At 43.3% G+C, this 14296-nt stretch overlaps 1 protein-coding gene across 3 annotated transcripts in view; it reads left to right on the top strand.

Moving 5' to 3' along the window:
• Positions 1-14296, top strand: part of LOC110523071 (uncharacterized protein KIAA1958) — a 38756-nt gene that overhangs the window by 11997 nt on the left and 12463 nt on the right. Inside the window, exons 3-6 of one of the 3 annotated variants that reach the window (XM_021601481.2) lie at positions 1783-2656; positions 8279-8368; positions 8498-9232; positions 10093-10809. In XM_021601481.2, coding sequence (XP_021457156.2) covers positions 1783-2656; positions 8279-8368; positions 8498-9232; positions 10093-10241 — 1848 coding nt within the window. In that variant the 3' untranslated portion in view covers positions 10242-10809. Of the gene's footprint in view, positions 1-1782; positions 2657-8278; positions 8369-8497; positions 9233-10092; positions 10810-13093; positions 13295-14296 lie in introns of those variants that run through there. The other 2 variants (XM_021601482.2, XM_036976558.1) reach the window with 2 other exon arrangements.

Below are 14296 nucleotides of genomic sequence, written 5' to 3'. Positions count from 1 at the left end.
GCCAACATGTAATGATCTCTACACAAACTATCCAACAGCCAAAATGCAAGTCATGTTTTATGTCACACAATCTTGGGATTTGGACAAATAAAACAGTTAAAAACCGGTTTTAAATCAACTTGTGAATGTTATTGATTATGATCCCCCATCTTCATTTAATTTTTAAAAATCTTTTTATTTTACCTTTATTTAAGGTAAGAACAAATTCTTATTTTCAATGACGGCCTAGGGGGCAGAACGAACGACCTTGTCAGCTCGGGGATTTGAACTTGCAACCTTCCGGTTACTAGTCCAATGCTCTAACCAGTAGGCTACCCTGCCCGCCCCATGACATTAAAACATTGTCAGATTGTTATCAATGACTTCTAAAAGCTGGAACACCTTTTCAGGGAAATCCTCACCGGTACCCATCCTCTGGTACCCATCCTCTGGTACTCTAGTTTATAGAAAGGTCATATTGGAAGTATTCTGACCCTGTGACTTTTTCCACGTTTTGTTTCGTTACAGCCCCTCCCCCCTCATCAATCTACACACAATACCCCATAATGACAAAGCGAAAACAGGTTTATATTTTTATATATCACATTTACATAATTATTCAGACCTTTTACTCAGTACTTTACTCAGCACCTTTTGTAGCCATTATAGCCTGGAGTCTTCTTGGGTATGACGCTACAAGCTTTGCACACCTGTAATTTGGGGAGTTCCTCCCATTCCTCTCTGCAGATCCTCTCAAGCTCTGTCTGTTTGGATGGTGAGCGTCACTGCGCAGCTATTTTCAGGTCTCTCCAGAGATGTTCGATCAGGTTCAAGTCCGGGCTCTGACTAGGACACTCAAGCACATTCAGAGACTTGTCCCGAAACCACCCCTACATTGTCTTTGCTGTGTGCTTAGGGTCCTTGTCCTGTTGGAAGGTGAACCTTCGCACCAGTCTGAGGTCCTGAGCACTCTGGAACAGGTTTTCATCAAGGATCTCTGTACTTTGCTCCGTTCATCTTTCCCTCGATCCTGTCTAGTCTCCAAGTCCCTGCCGCTGAAAAACATCCCCACAGCATGATGCTGCCACCACCATGCTTCACCGTAGGTATGGTGCCAGGTTTCCTCCAGACGTGACGCTTGGCATTCAGGCCAAAGAGTTCAATCTTGGTTTCATCAGACCAGAGAATCCTGTTTCTCATGGTCTGAGAGTCCTTTAGGTGCCTTTTGGCAAACTCCAAGCGAGCTGTCATGTGCCTTTTACTGAGGAGTGGCTTCTTTCTGGCCACTCTACCATAAAGGTATGATTGGAGGAGTGCTGTAGAGATGGTTGTCCTTCTGGAAGGTTCTCCCATCTCCACAGAGGAACTCTGGAGCTCTGTCAGTGACCATCAGGTTCTTGGTCACCTCTCTGACCAAGGCCCTTCCAAATCATGTCCAATCAATTGAATTTACCACAGGTGGACTCCAAGTTGTAGGAACATCTCAAGGGTGATCATTGGAAACATGATGCACCTGAGCTCAATCTAGAGTGTCATAGCAAAGGGTCTGAATACTTAGGTATTTTTAGTACATTTGCAAGAAAATCTAAACTTGTTTTCGCTTTGTCATTATGGGGTATTGTGTCTAGATTGAGGCGGAAGAGAACGACTTAATCCATTTTAGAATGAGGCTGTAACAAAATGTGGAGAATAGTTGCGGGGTCTGAATACTTCACTGTATTCTCTCTGATGTTGTCAGGGCCATTCCACCAGGTCAAATTCCCGATCCATGTCAAATGTCTTTGTTGACTTCTGATTCTAAAGGAGCGGGGGGGCTGCTTCCAGGACAGCCGAAGCATCAACTCAGACAGCCTCAGTGTCCAGGGAGGGGCCTCAGCCCGTCAGAGCAGCCCAGGAGGTGAGAGGTTTCTGGGCCGCTCCACCAAGGCCAAGGGAGGTGACAGCAGCCAGACACGGGACTCCTGCGACTTCTCCAACTGCAGCGACGACAACACCGAGGCTGACGACAACGCCGAGGAGTATAACAACAACCTGTTTGATATTGTCTGTGAGTCTTCAGCCACGACGGACGAGGATGGAGACGTAGACTACGAGCCTCATCACAGACCCAGGAAGAGGGGTCCCCCGGGGGGCATGCCCGGCCCCCAGAGACCAGGGTCTGAGGACAGGGGACAGGGGGACAAGTCAGTGAAGAAGATCAAGCAGGAGACTGCTGAGGACTTTTACTCAGTACCTAAAGCCCAGCTAGCAGCAGGGGTAGGTACTGACTCAGGCCTAGCCTCTCACTCAGTCTCCCAGTCCCCAAAACCTAATAATTCCCTGTCCCACCATGCATTGCCACACAAACCCTTGCAGCTGGACGCCGACTGTTTGGTTGGTGGTGTGTCGTCTTCTCTGCTGGGCCACTCCTTTCCTCACAAACCTCTCCGAGGCTCTATCTCCAGCTCTATCTCCAAACCTTCCATGATGAGCACTAGTTCTCCCAGACATCAGGACCTGTCTTCGGTGTCGACCCAGGGCCTGAGCACCCTCCCTGGGGCAGGTAGTGAGCTGATGGAAGACCTGCTGAACCATGGAGGATCTGAGGGGCCGTTGGGGAACCTGACTCCCTCCTCTCCCAGTGGGATGAACCCTGACCTGGACCTCCTGGGAGCAGAGACCAAAGGAGAGGCAACAGGTACAGTTAACCTCTCGCTCTCTCTCTCTCTTGCTCTCTCTCTCACTCGCTCTCTTTTCTCTTCTCTTGCCCTCCCTGTCTGTGTGTGTGTGTGTCACCACACTGGTTCTGCTGTCATACATAAACAAACACAACCAATTGTCACAAAAAGGCCCCTCACCATTTCTGAGTGGTGTACCTGAGAGCACTTAAAGAGATTCTAAACATCTAGAATATAATGTACCGTTACCCCTTTTCTATACCGGTGGAAACCTGTATCTGTCTGTTTTGTTGTTTTATTTCAGTCTTTTCTGTCTGTTGTAATCTGTTCAGCAACACTGCTGCATGCTCCATAAGACATGACAGTTCCTCTGTGAATCCTGTAGGCCTCTTAAGGGTGTAACAGGACACGTATGTGTGTACTGAACCGTTTGGCACGGGGACCTCGGTTCGGTCCGCACTGTGAACTCTAATACCTCTAAAAATATATTTACAAAGTAAAAATACTAGGCCTAAAGTCTATGCCTAAACTGTGTGGTGGGGCCCTGCTCCTCTGTGTGGTGGGGCCCTGCTCCTCTGTGTGGTGGGGCCCTGCTCCTCTGTGTGGTGGGGCCCTGCTCCTCTGTGTGGTGGGGCCTGCTCCTCTGTGTGGTGGGGCCTGCTCCTCTGTGTGGTGGGGCCCTGCTCCTCTGTGTGGTGGGGCCCTGCTCCTCTGTGTGGTGGGGCCCTGCTCCTCTGTGTGGTGGGGCCCTGCTCCTCAAGTAAATCAGAGCTGAAAAAAAACCATTTCATGCTATTCTGTTAAAACAACTAAAGCCTATGTGCACGTTAATCAAACTTTAAAATCTTAATTGGCGCACTCCTTTTTGTGAGGCGCAGCCAGGAAGTACTTCTGTGCGATGGCGAGTGGTGGGGTCATACTTTGCTCTTGCACCCGTTATCGTAGACAGGCCATCACATTACCCCAGGGGTGGGAGATGTACCGTGCTACAGACACAACACCTTTTATTAGTCAGGGCGTCTGGCACTGAAGGAGGTAGTGTCACGGTGCGTTCGTAACCAAGGAAGAGGGAATTTACCACATACGACTGGGGAGAAATCCACTTTCCTCCAAGTGGTTATTACTATTGGGGAAACGATCATCCTGAGCACACACTTCTCCCACATGGTGACCTCACCTACTGAGGAAATGGCTTCTACAACAGCATTTAAATGCAACAAAACATTATATATGAATAAAAAGCTATTTATTGTGTTTTTAAAAAAACTATAATTTGTTTACAATAATGATAGCTGTACTTTTAGTTTATGGTTGACACCGCTTGTTGGTCATTAGCCAGTTGGCATTTCTCAACGAGTTCAAATCACATGAAATGCTTCCAACTGGTATTTTATGACTTCAGAGTGGAAACTTGAGGCCCGACGTAATAATCCGGTCACAACAGACAAAGTAAGGAACATTTTGAATTTAATTTACCGGACAGCCGAACCCGTGACCCCCAAAACCACAATAAGTACCGAACTTTGGTTTTTGGAAAACATTACACATTCACATATCACATATGGGGCGGCAAGGTAGCCTAGGTTTGGTAACGGAAAAAGTGGTCTGATACTCCTTCCATTTCAATATTATCGCTTGCACAGTGCTCCTTGGGATGTTTAAAGCTTGGGAAATCTTTTTTGTATCCAAATCCGGCTTTAAACTTCTTCATAACAGTATCTCGGACCTGCCTGGTGTGTTCCTTGTTCTTCATGATGCTCTCTGCGCTTTTAACGGACCTCTGAGACTATCACAGTGCAGGTGCATTTATACGGCGACTTGATTACACACAGGTGGATTGTATTTATCATCATTAGTCATTTAGGCCAACATTGGATCATTCAGAGATCCTCACTGAACTTCTGGAGAGAGTTTGCTGCACTGAAAGTAAAGGGGCTGAATAATTTTGCACGCCCAATTTTTCAGTTTTTGATTTGTTAAAAAAGTTTGAAATATCCAATAAATGTCGTTCCACTTCATGATTGTGTCCCACTTGTTGTTGATTCTTCACAAAAAAATACAGTTTTATATCTTCATGTTTGAAGCCTGAAATGTGGCAAAAGGTCGCAAAGTTCAAGGGGGCCGAATACTTTCGCAAGGCACTGTATTTGACAAATCAAATTGGATCTGATTTGAAACTATTATGACTGGAATGATGAGACTCTCAAAATGGATAATTTTTTTTATTTTCCTCATCAATCTACATACAATACACCATAATAGGTTTTTAGACACGTTTGCTAATTTATATATATTTAAAAAAGTGAGGTGTCTCGTTCAGAACCCTTCACTTTTCCCACATTGTTACGTTAGACCTATTCTGAAATTTATTAAATTGTTTCCCCCCCCCCTCATCAATCTGCACACTATACCCTATAATGACAAAGCAAAATATATTTTTTTTCGTTTCATTTTTGCTAATTTATTAAAAATAAACTTAAACATTACTTTTACGTAAGAATTCAGACCCTTTACTCAGTACTTTGTTGAAGCACCTTTGGCAGCGATTACAACCTCAAGTCTTCTTGGGTATGACGCAGCAAGATTGGCACACCTATATTTGGGGAGTTTCTCCCATTCTTCTCAGCAGATCCTCTCAAGCTCTGTCAGGTTGAATGGAGAGTGTCGCTGCACAGCTATTTTCAGGTCTCTCCAGAGATGTTAGATCGGGTTCAAGTCCGGGCTCTGGCTGGGCCACTCAAGCACATTGAGACTTGTCCTTAAGCCACTCCTGCGTTATCTTGTCTGTGTGCTTAGGGTCACTGTCCTGTTGGAAGGTGAACCTTTGCCTCAGCCTGAGGTCCTGAGTGTTCTGGAGCAGGTTTTCATCAAGGATCTCTCTGTACTTTGCTCCTTCATCTTTCCCTCGATCCTGACTAGTCTCCCAGTCCCTGCCGCTGAAAAACATCCCCACAGCATGATGCTACGACCACCATGCTTCACAATAGGGATGGTGCCAGGTTTCTTCCAGACATGATGCTGCCACCACCATGCTTCACCGTAGGGATGGTGCCAGGTTTCTTCCAGACGTGACACTTGACATTCAGGCCAATAAGTTCAATCTTGGTTTCATCAGACCAGAGAATCTTGTTTCTCATGGTCAGTCTTTTGGTGCCTTTTGGCAAACTCCAAGCGGGCTGTTATGTGCCTTTTACTAAAAAGGATTTAAAAAATAATAATAATAATTAAATCCTCAATCTACACACAACACCCCATAATGACAAAGCGACAACAGGTTTTTAAACATTTTTGCACATTATATAAAATGTTTAAATGAACAGAAATACCTTATTGACATACAGTTGAAGTCGGACGTTTACATACACTTAGGTTGGAGTCATTAAAACTCGTTTTTCAACCACTCCACAAATTTCTTGTTTACAAACTATAGTTTTGGCAAGTCAGTTAGGACATCTACTTTTTGCATGACACAAGTCATTTTTCCAACAATTGTTTACAGACAGATTATTTCACTTATAATTCCCTGTATCACAATTCCAGTGGGTCAGAAGTTTACATACACTAAGTTGACTGTGCCTTTAAACAGCTTGGAAAATTCCAGAAAATGATGTCATGGTTTTAGAAGCTTCTGATATGCTAATTGACATCATGTGAGTCAATTGGAGGTGTACCTGTGGATGTATTTCAAGGTCTACCTTCAAACTCAGTGCCTCTTTGCTTGACATCATGGTAAAATCAAAATAAATCAGCCAAGACCTACAATAAATTGTAGACCTCCACAAGTCTGGTTCATCCTTGGGAGCAATTTCCAAACACCTGTCAAAAAATGATTCAGCTTTCCCTGACTGTACAGTGCCTTTTCAATGTTAGGGTTGACTTTCCCTGACTGTACAGTGCCTTTTCAATGTTAGGGTTGATTGCGGGCCTCAAATGTTAAACTTTTATCACATAGTCGGGAGGTTGCGGATGAGTAAGAAGAAACGGCTGACCTGCGCACCACTAATCTCAATATAAGGTGAGTTATTAAACCTTTTCGTTGTTGAGTGATCACATATATAATTCTAGCCGTTTTGTGTAATGTAGCTCTGTGAAATCGGATTTCATTGTATTGAGATTGCCTGTATGCTGTAACTAAGGAGAGCACTATGTTTCCGTCCTAAATCCCACCCCATTCCCTAAGTATTGCACTGCTTTTGCCCAGTGCCCATAGGGAATAGGGTCCCATTTAGGGAATTAAGGTGCCAACAGTAGACTGTTTTTCTTCATGTGAAACAGTGAATGAGCACGTGTTCAATCCCATTTTATAGGTCCACCAGACTGTTCCAAGAAGATGGAGTGAGCTGTTTTTTACTTTGAGAGAAATGGTTAGTTATTTGTATGTACATTTCCAATTAAATGTGCTTTTAAATGTCATGACCAATCAAAATCATGTTTTTCATTTTTAATTGGATGATATTTGGATGAAACCAGATCAGAAGTATGAATAAATTATAAATGTTGTTTCTACATCGCTAAAGTTTGATTATAAAGTTACTCCCCCAAACACTTGGATTCAGGAGGCGGGATTATTAAGATGATCGGGTGACATCACTTTTAATAGACCAATGGTAACATGATTATTATTTCACCTAATTTAAATAAGTAGGGGCTTGTAACCAACATCAGAGATGGTGTGTTTGTAGAGGGGCGTGTCCTATATAGCTCTAAAGCTACTCTACTGGTGCCAAAATCTGACTGTAGGGTGGCAGCTAATATCATTTAAAGTTTTTACTCATTCGTTTACCCTTTCATCCGGCTAGCTAGGTCTTTAGCCAGCATAGAACGGGGGGGGGGGGTTGTTCAAAACTCAGGTCAACACGTCCGTCAGGGCTGCTGTGAACCGCGTCACGAGACTTAACAAAGAGATGCAGATCCAGTGATGTTTCACCAAATTAGGTTGAGATGATTTTACTGCAACGTTGTGTTTTCAAAGAGCTGTCAGTCAAGGCCACCTCGTGAATATAAGTTCCCCCGCAAACTCAACCGGTCTTTTTTTTTTTTTTTTTTTACTTCCTGGTAGGAAGTACTTTTTCCTCTAAATTTAGTCTTGTTTGACATGGGAATCAGAATGACTGTTGAGGACCTATGACTAGGCATTGTTCAGTGAATACTGTGTAAAATAAACTGTAATAAAAAAAAATGTATAGCCAAACTGTGTTGTCATTATGTCTCATAGGGATTATAGTTTAAAGATGCACTATGTAGAAATCGCTCCGCCATTTCCTGGTTGCAAAATTTCAAAAGTTTGCCCAATTTCAGTTTGTGACAGAACGAGAAAGGCCAGTGTAGAGAATCATTGTACCATCATCTAAACCACTGTGAAATTGATCTTCTCCATAACTCAAAATATTGTATTTTCAGCTGTTTGAAGCTGGTGGACAAAACTGAAAGTAAAAAAAACAAAAAAACGCAAAAACTAAACTTAAAAACAGGAAGCATAGAAATAGCACACACAGAACAGATCTGCCGTTTCTTAGACTCGGCGACAGATCTATAACTCTAATTTCTATGAGTTTGTTCGGCTCATCCAAAAAGTGACATATTGCCACTTTTAATGGAAAATATTTATATAAACCTGTCTGATTCCTCCTTTTTATTTTTAGACGTAATCTGGCCCACCTCTTCAAGCCACTGCCTGACCAGCGAACCGGCAGAGGAGAGGCGGCGCGTTGAAGAGTTTGTTGCTAGAATAGGTGCGACCATTCTGGAACTACGCTAGTTTTCAAATGACACTATTGATGAAGGTTTTCTCCTAGGCACATTTTGTAGAAATTGCTCTGTGTTTTGTTTTAGTGTGTAAATATCTCTGTTGTTCTCTACAGATCTGGGTCAGCTACAGAGTCTACAGACAGTCATCCACCAGGTTCTGTCTTTCCGTGACAAGAAAATGGAGAGAGGGGAGGATTGGAAAACGGAGAGAGGGGAAGAGAGGAGAACGGAGAGAGGACAGGATTGGAAAATGGAGAGAGGGGAGGATTGGAAAACGGAGAGAGGACAGGATTGGAAAACGGAGAGAGGGGAAGAGAGGAGAACGGAGAGAGGGGAAGAGAGGAGAACAGGGAGAGGGGAAGAGAGGACAACGGAGAGAGGGCAGGATTGGAGAATGGAGAGAGGGGAGGATTGGAAAACAGAGAGAGAGGAAGAGAGGAGAACGGAGCGAAGGCAGTACCATGAGGATAGAGCTCCCAGTCATTATCCCCAGCCCCACATTTATCAACCCAACACCCATCAGCAACAGACCCAGTTCCAGTCCCATCTTGAGACCCATCAGCCACAGCTTCAACCCCAGCCGGAGCCGACGCGCTGGCGAGGCCGTCACAGGGAGCAGCTGCAGGGCCAGCAGGAGCTCTACCCCGGCTCAGGAGTTCTGCTGTCCTCCCTGCAGCTAGCTGCCATGTTTCAGGAGGCCAGAGGGAACTGCATGAGACTCTTTCATCTCCTATTCGAGCATTTCTTCACCGAGGAAGACCTCATAGGGGCGGTGGCCTTCGGCAGGAGGGGGAAAGTACCTGACGGCAAGAAGATTCTTGACCGCAGAACGGTGGACGCAATCATAGGTGAGGAGGAGTAGAAGACTGTTAATGGACTTTTTCGGGCCCTGGTCTAAAGTAGTGCACTATATAGAGGGAATAGGGCTCTGGTCTAAAGTAGTGCACTATATAGAGGGAATAGGGACCTGGTCTAAAGTAGTGCACTATATAGAGGGAATAGGGCTCTGGTCTAAAGTAGTGTACTATATAGAGGGAATAGGGCCCTGGTCTAAAGTAGTGTACTATATAGAGGGAATAGGGCTCTGGTCTAAAGTAGTGTACTATATAGAGGGAATAGGGCCCTGGTCTAAAGTAGTGTACTATATAGAGGAAATAGGGCCCTGGTCTAAAGTAGTGTACTATATAGAGGGAATAGGGCTCTGGTCTAAAGTAGTGTACTATATAGAGGGAATAGGGCCCTGGTCTAAAGTAGTGTACTATATAGAGGGAATAGGGCCCTGGTCTAAAGTAGTGCACTATATAGGGAATAGGGCCCTGGTCTAAAGTAGTGTACTATATAGAGGGAATAGGGCCCTGGTCTAAAGTAGTGTACTAGTACTATATAGAGGGAATAGGGCCCTGGTCTAAAGTAGTATACTATATAGAGGGAATAGGGCCCTGGTCTAAAGTAGTGCACTATATAGAGGGAATAGGGCTCTGGTCTAAAGTAGTGCACTATATAGAGGGAATAGGGCCCTGGTCTAAAGTAGTGTACTAGTACTATATAGAGGGAATAGGGACCTGGTTTAAAGTAGTGCACTATATAGAGGGAATAGGTTGCCATACACGTGATTGTTACTTGTGTTTTCTACTCTGGGCCCATGTATGTATTGACTCATATCAACTGCTCAACGTGTCAGTTAACTCACTGTATCTACACTTCACAGCGTACGTCCTCCACTGCTCTGCCCTGGATGGATGGACGTCGGTGGAGTCGTCCAAACTGAAGAAGGCATGCATCAATAAGTGTAGACTGAGGATGTGTCAGAGGAGAATTGTTACATGTCCTGACGACTTTCCGCAGGTCAGGGTCTGAGGATCCTACCGTTGTGGAGGAAAGGAGGTCATCATGTCTGCCTTCTGTTAGACATGAGACCATGTCTTTGTCCCAAACGGAACCCTATTGCCTTCATATGGGCTCTGGTCAAAAGTAGTGCTCTATATAGGGCTCTGGTCAAACGTAGTGCTCTCTCTAGGGAATCTGGTGCCATTTTGAACATGGCCTGTGGGATGACGTGTCTTCTAATCTAGAAGACATGACGCCAGCGGAATGCAGGGTTCTATGTTCTTTACTTCCATTTTTCCTGCATTAAGTTATTGTTGTTAGTAACGATGTTAGACCAATGACTGAAGGAGAAACGTTGTGTGTAATGATGTTAGACCAATGACTGAAGGAGAAACGTTGTGTGTAATGATGTTAGACCAATGACTGAAGGAGAAACGTTGTGTGTAACGATGTTAGACCAATGACTGAAGGAGAAACGTTGTGTGTAATGATGTTTGACCAATGACTGAAGGAGAAACGTTGTGTGTAATGATGTTTGACCAATGACTGAAGGAGAAACGTTGACAGTATGTTGCCCTGAAATAAATGGTCAATCCCCTTCGATGTTGTCGATTAAATTATTTAATGGATATTTAAATAGACAGGCCTTGATCTCAGCCATAGAAGGGTTTAAACTTATCTCTTCATGTTTCTCTACAACTTTTCTTTAATCATGTCCCAGTTTTATATTAGTGATTCGTGTTGAAGACTAGCTATAGTTGAAGTCGGAAGTTTAAATACACTTAGGTTGGAGTCATTAAAACTCGTTTTTCAACCACTCCACACATTTCTTGTTAACAAACTATAGTTTTGGCAAGTCAGTTAGGACATCTACTTTGCATGACACAAGTCATTTTTCCAACAGTTGTTTACAGACAGATTATTTCACTTATAATTCACTCTATCACAATTCCAGTGGGTCAGACGTTTACATACACTAAGTTGACTGTGCCTTTAAACAGCTTGGAAAATTCCAGAAAATGATGTCATGGCTTTAGAAGCTTCTGATAGGCTAATTGACATCATGTGAGTCAATTGGAGGTGTACCTGTGGATGTATTTCAAGGTCTACCTTCAAACTCAGTGCCTCTTTGCTTGACATCATGGTAAAATCAAAAGAAATCAGCCAAGACCTCAGAAAAATAATTGTAGACCTACACAAGTCTGGTTCATTCTTGGGAGCAATTTCCAAACGCCTGAAGGTACCACGTTCATCTGTACAAACAATAGTACGCAAGTATAAACACCATGGGACCACGCAGCCGTCATACCGCTCAGGAAAGAGATTAGTTCTTTCTCCTAGAGATGAACGTACTTTGGTGCGAAAAGTGCAAATCAATCCCAGAACAACAGCAAAGGACCTTGTGAAGATAATGGAGGAAACAGGTACAAAAGTATCTATATCCACAATGAAACAAGTCCTATATCGACATAACCTGAAAGGCAGCTCAGCAAGGAAGAAGCCACTGCTTCAAAACCGCCATTAAAAAAGACAGACTACGGTTTGCAACTGCAAATGGAGACAAAGAACGTTGAAGAAATGTCCTCTGGTCTGATGAAACATAAATAGAACTGTTTGGCCATAATGACCATCGTCATGTTTGGAGGAAAAAGGGGGATGCTTGCAAGCCGAAGAACACCATCCCAACCGTGAAGCACGGGGGTGGAAGCATCATGTTGTGGGGGTGCTTTGCTGCAGGAGGGACTGGTGCACTTCACAAAATAGATGGCATCATGAGGTAGTAAAATTATGTGAATATATTGAAGCAACATCTCAAGACATCAGTCAGGAAGTTAAAGCTTGGTCACAAATGGGTCTTCCAAATGGACAATGACCCCAAGCATACTTCCAAAGTTGTGGCAAAATGGCTTAAGGACAACAAAGTCAAGGTATTGGAGTGGCCATCACAAAGCCCTGACCTCAATCCTATAGAAAATATGTGGGACAAACTGAAAAAGTGTGTGCGAGCAAGGAGGCCTACAAACCTGACTCAATTACACCAGCTCTGTCTGGAGGAATGGGCCAAAATTCACCCAACTTATTGTGGGAAGCTTGTGGAAGGCTACCCAAAACATTTGACCCAAGTTAAACAATTTAAAGACAATGGTACCAAATAATAATTGAGTGTATGTAAACTTCTGACCCACTGGGAATGTGATGAAAGAAATGAAAGCTGAAATAAATCATTCTCTCTACTATTATTCTGACATTTCACATTCTTAAAATAAAATGGTGATCCTAACTGACCTAAGACAGGGAATTTTTACTAGGATTTAATGTCAGGAATTGTGAAAAACTTGAGTTTAAATGTATTTGGCTAAGGTGTATGTAAACTTCCGACTTCAACTGTATGTACTAAATAGCTAATCGATATTTTAAAACTTTTCCCAACTCCCTTTCATTTATTAAAACACATATAGGACCGATAACTGTATAGAGTTTTAAAGCAAGTGGGAAAAACTCCTCTCATATTGGAAAGTTAACTGCACCTGTTATGAGTAGCAGGTAGGTTCCAGTTTCTCTCGTAATGTTTTCCGTTTCCTTTTTATTTGGCCTTCGTGCATTCTGCATGTGTTCTCTCATATGTTGGAACCGTGGCGGGGGGGGGGGGGGGGGGGGGGGGGTTCTGACTACACTAGTTTGAAAGTGACCCTACTCTGTATGTTCTCTGAACTATGACCCCTTTTCCAACACCCATAGACACTCTCCCAGTGTTAACTTCATTTAGCTTTTTTATGTACTTTAAAATTATTTCTGTAATAAAGTTACTATAATTATTATTATTATTATGTACATATTGAAACTGTTATACCCTGTCTCACCCTTCCTGTCTCTGTTGCCAGTGGGACCAGCTCTGTGTGAGATAGAGCGGCTGCGAGCGTTGCTGAGTGTTGAGCGTAGCCGCAGTGAGCAGATGGGGGAGACCATCTCTAGTCTGAAACAGGACAAGGAGCTGCTGCAGCAGGAACTCACTAAGAAGGCTGAACTCATCTGTGACTTCCTGCAAGACCAGCTACGACCAGGTACGCTCTTACTACGCCCAGGTAGGCACCTCTCATTCTTCTCAGGTACCCTATGAGCTCAATGGGATGTTATATAATGGGATATTAATATTGAGGGTTATGTGTTCAACGCTGACAGACAGGGTAGAGGTGATGGAGTGGCCATTTTGATAGAAAAAAAACAAGTTGTCTCTTTACAAAAAATCAAATTTTCCCAAAAATTGTCACTACTACCTGTCTGTTTGTCTGGATAAAAATGTATCCATAATTGTTATAGGGGTCTACCGTCCTCCCTCGGCTGTGCACTCGAGGAGTTAACTAGTTTGTTGTCTTCTACTAAGTCAGAAGTCCTTATCCTGGGTGACCTAAATTGTGATTGTCTGAAGCCTGCATTTCCCATTCTAAAAAATCATGTGTAATGACCTAAACCTTACCCAGCTGATGACTAAGACTACATGAGCCCAACCCTAAAGAGCCTTCAAAGTCAACTCTGATCTTATTCTGACAAATACACCAGCGAAATATGTTTCTACTGGTGTATTCTCCCAAGACATTAGTGACAATTGCCCAGTTTGTGTTAGAGATGTGACAATACAAAACATCTAAGCTTCAGCAAATAGGCTTTTAAAAATGATCTTTATTTTAGTGATCTTGATTGTATTTCAGCTATCCCTGAACCTGATTTAGTTTTCAGCCTTTTTTCAGATGTTTTCAGTACTGTTGTGAATGATCCCTTCAAAAATACTCAGGGTTAAAGGAGGATTGACTGCCTGGTACACTCTGGAATTCATTAAAAAAAAGAAGAAGATTATGCTTGGGTCAAGGCCAGGAACACAGTCTTAGGCCCGGACTGGACAAGCGTTTAAGCAACTGAGGAAACGTTTTTGTAAGACAAATAAAGAAAAGCTGAATCTGATTTATTATGTTCTTATGTTATTATGTTATTATGTTATTATATATTCTCCCTTTTGGATTGTAATGGGAACCCGGCTAAATTCTGGGAAGGTGTCAAATCCCCGTAGGGTTCTATTCCTCCTCTCTACC

The sequence above is a fragment of the Oncorhynchus mykiss genome, chromosome 5 (genome assembly GCF_013265735.2).
Source record: "Oncorhynchus mykiss isolate Arlee chromosome 5, USDA_OmykA_1.1, whole genome shotgun sequence".
Lineage (NCBI taxonomy): Eukaryota > Metazoa > Chordata > Actinopteri > Salmoniformes > Salmonidae > Oncorhynchus > Oncorhynchus mykiss.
Note: the sequence above shows the minus strand (reverse complement) of the source record. Positions and strands in the feature narration are given on the sequence as shown.